Below are 3201 nucleotides of genomic sequence, written 5' to 3'. Positions count from 1 at the left end.
CATTTAGTATGTAAATTGTGAACATTCAATACATAAAATTTTAAACATTCAATATGTAAATGATATACTTTTGGAGCCGAGTTCACCCGGGTTCACAGAATAATGTGGATTGATATATAGTTGACTGAACATGGACAGTTGGCCTGAAGCAAATGACAATCATGACAGCATGTAAATTAAAGTTCATACACCCAAATGCAGCCAAAATTCATTAAGGGCTTTGGTGAAATTTCTATCATCAGACATCAGTCTTAGAGGCTCCACCTGATGACATCTTGGGGCTCTTTCGACGGATGCCAGTGATACTAGATTTAGAAGGGTTAATTAATACCTATTTTGAGCGAAGCAGTCTCAAAAAAAAAAAGAAAAAAAGAAAAAAAAAGACATCAATTTTCGTTGCACATTAATTGTCAATTTAATAATTTTCCCCTAAAATGGTGGATGAGTGAATAAAATATAATTTTTATATTTAAATTTCATAAGTTTATTTTTTATTAACATTATTTTGATTGAATTCATTGTACTCATCATATAATTGACGTCATATATTATACCTTTTTTTTTAATTTTTGATATACGATGTCTGTTTAAAAAACAGAGTTAAAGTGTTTTTTTTTTAAATAATTATAAATTTATTTATCGTTTTGACGTCGATTTGACCAAAACTCAATGTTATAGGTTTTCTGTAGTAGTGTGTCTTTCTTATTTGCTAATTGATTCATACTCCACACACACTTTACAACTTCAACTATTCAAATAAACCAAACCAAGTTACGGACAAACTTGACAAGTCAAAGAATTCCGCTGGGAAACTCACATTCTTACAATAAGTTCAAAAGTTTTAAATGTATATTCAACATCCTCTCCATCTAGAGTACTTTTACTTAATCGGAACCAACATGGTTGGTCAAACTTGCATCATAAATACTTAATTATTATATATAATAATAAATTATACTAAGCCGGAAAGTATCACAATAGTATTCATATATCATAAGCAAAATGGTCACACATCAATACATACATTACACATTAATGTTCACAATGTACAATCTTATTATTACCAGCATATTGCAAAAGAAAAGTGGTAAATGCATGTTTTCAAGATTCATAGTAAACACACTTCTTCCTTAGATTCCACAATTAGACTCTCTAATCATAGAGATGTGAGGGCAGGCGTGGAGTAAGAAAAGCATAGAGTGGAGTTGTCTTCGAATTTATCAATCCAGCACTCTCTGTCATATCTATAGCCTCATTTGAAATTCTTTTCAAATCAAAGGAATGAATAAGATTAGCCATGGCCAACTCCAACACTCGTAGTGCTAAAGAAATCCCAGGACACATTCTCCTTCCACTGGCAAATGGAATTAGCTCAAAATGATTGCCCCTGACATCGATCTTTTTGTGTTCACTCATGAATCTCTCCGGCCTAAACACATTCGGATCTGACCAAAAATTTGGATCGCGATGAGCCTTAGAAATATTCACCAATACGGGTGTACCCTTTGGGATGCAGTAGCCATTGACCATGCAATCGTCTACAGATTCATGCGGCAATAAGAGAGGACCAAGAGGATATAAACGTAAAGTCTCTTTGAGCACCACTTGAAGATAAGTCAAGTTACTTAAGTCAGATTGGTTTACATGCCTTTCCCTTCCAACATGGGTCTCTATCTCTGCTCGAATCTTGTCCAACACATTATAATTGTCCAATATTAAAGAGAGCGCCCATATTAATGTTATTGTAATTGTATCGGTAGCTGCTGCCATCACAACCTGCCATAACGATTGAAGAGTAACATTAATGACGAAACGATAACAACGTACAAATTAAACAGAGCCACATACCATGCAAGTGGCTTTCAAAATTGTGTCTGCATCGAAATCTTTAGGAATATCTTTGTCATCCTCAAAACTGGACAGCAGTCCATCCATGAAGTCTTCTTCCTCGTTAGATTTCGTATTATTATTTCTTTTTCTTTTGTGCTCTTGTAGCCAACCTTCCAATATGGTGTCCATCTCTTTGGCTGTCTCCTTCATGGCCTTCTCATGTCCTCCTATGTCCAACCATCTTAGCCATGGCAGGTAATCACCTACAGCAGACGTTGCCAGCAGATCAAAGAATCTCCTCACCGTAGTCACCACTGTCCCTTCTTCCTCGTACCGCTTACCAAAAAGCATCTGCATCGTGAAGTTGATGATTAATTTCCCAAACCACTCCTTCATGTCCAGCTTTACATTATTCTCGGTTTCATTCTTGTCCCTCAGCCAACTTCGGTAGATGTCTCTGGTAAATGATTTTACTCCCGATTCAAAAACCCTCCCGAGCACCTCAAGACGGCTGTTGGACAGGAGCTTAACCACGACAACCTTGCGGACATGGCGCCAGTACTCACCGTACGGAGCCAGCCCAAACATGGCATTGTTGTATCCCATGATCTCCGAAGCTATGGACTTGGGCCGCCCAGCCAGCACTCTATCGTTGGTGGTAAAGCATTCTTTGGCAATTCGCGAGTCACTCACAACCAACACTTGTTGTGCGCCAAGCCTTATTCGGAAAATAGGCCCGTATTTGTCTGCCATTTCACCCAAGATTTTGTAGGTCGCTCCTGGGGCGGCGAGTTGGTGGAGATGACCGATTATTGGCCAGGCTCCGCCTGCTTGGGGTGGTTTCTGGCTCGACCCTTTCTGAAATATTAAGATCATGTTGTAGATGAAAGTGACGAGTAGTAGAGAAGTGGTAGCCAAAGCTGCTACAATGGCTGCTAGCAGAGTGAAATCCATGGTTTGAAGTTTGAACAATTGAACCGTGAGCTCACCTTCACCTAGATATTTAAATGTACAACGTACCCTACAAATTTGGAAATATCACCTTCAAAATTAAAAACCCATTTTCCTTCATGTGCTCCATCTCAGCTGTTGGGGTGTAGGGCTCCATCTATCAAGTTTTATAAATATCAAATTTAAATGAAAATCAATTGCCCGTGATTATATGATGCTTATAATGAGACGACATGATCTTAAATTTTATTGTATTGGATAAATTGAAGTTTCAAAATAAGATATGGACTTTTAATATTTTTTTAATTTTTATTAATTTACAAAAATAACATCATTTACCAATCTTTAATCAAAACCTTAATATCTATTTTTTTTCCTAAAAAACTTTTCTCATCTACGTTCTTTACCGTGTATTTTTCC

General features: G+C 37.0%; 2 protein-coding genes across 3 annotated transcripts in view; both read right to left on the bottom strand.

The window, feature by feature from the left end:
* Positions 1-970: 970 nt before the first annotated feature.
* On the bottom strand, positions 971-2884 carry LOC109152158 (cytochrome P450 CYP82D47-like). 2 transcript variants are annotated; one of them, XM_019299726.1, is made up of 2 exons: positions 1849-2884; positions 971-1776 (listed from the first exon to the last, which is right to left on the bottom strand). In XM_019299726.1, exons 1-2 carry the CDS (start codon positions 2782-2784, stop codon positions 1153-1155), a joined length of 1560 nt encoding a protein of 519 aa, XP_019155271.1. In that variant the 5' UTR covers positions 2785-2884; the 3' UTR covers positions 971-1152. The 2 variants fall into 2 exon arrangements, with proteins under 2 accessions (XP_019155271.1, XP_019155272.1); XM_019299727.1 differs by having other exon boundaries at positions 971-1686.
* LOC109152129 (uncharacterized mitochondrial protein AtMg00810-like) overlaps positions 2852-3201 on the bottom strand; it is a 3289-nt gene continuing 2939 nt past the window's right edge. The window contains exon 3 of the mRNA XM_019299703.1: positions 2852-2938. Within this exon, the coding sequence (XP_019155248.1) occupies positions 2852-2938 (87 nt within the window). The remainder of the gene's footprint in view (positions 2939-3201) is intronic.

This window comes from Ipomoea nil, unplaced genomic scaffold, assembly GCF_001879475.1.
Source record: "Ipomoea nil cultivar Tokyo-kokei standard unplaced genomic scaffold, Asagao_1.1 scaffold2387, whole genome shotgun sequence".
NCBI lineage: Eukaryota > Viridiplantae > Streptophyta > Magnoliopsida > Solanales > Convolvulaceae > Ipomoea > Ipomoea nil.
Note: the sequence above shows the minus strand (reverse complement) of the source record. Positions and strands in the feature narration are given on the sequence as shown.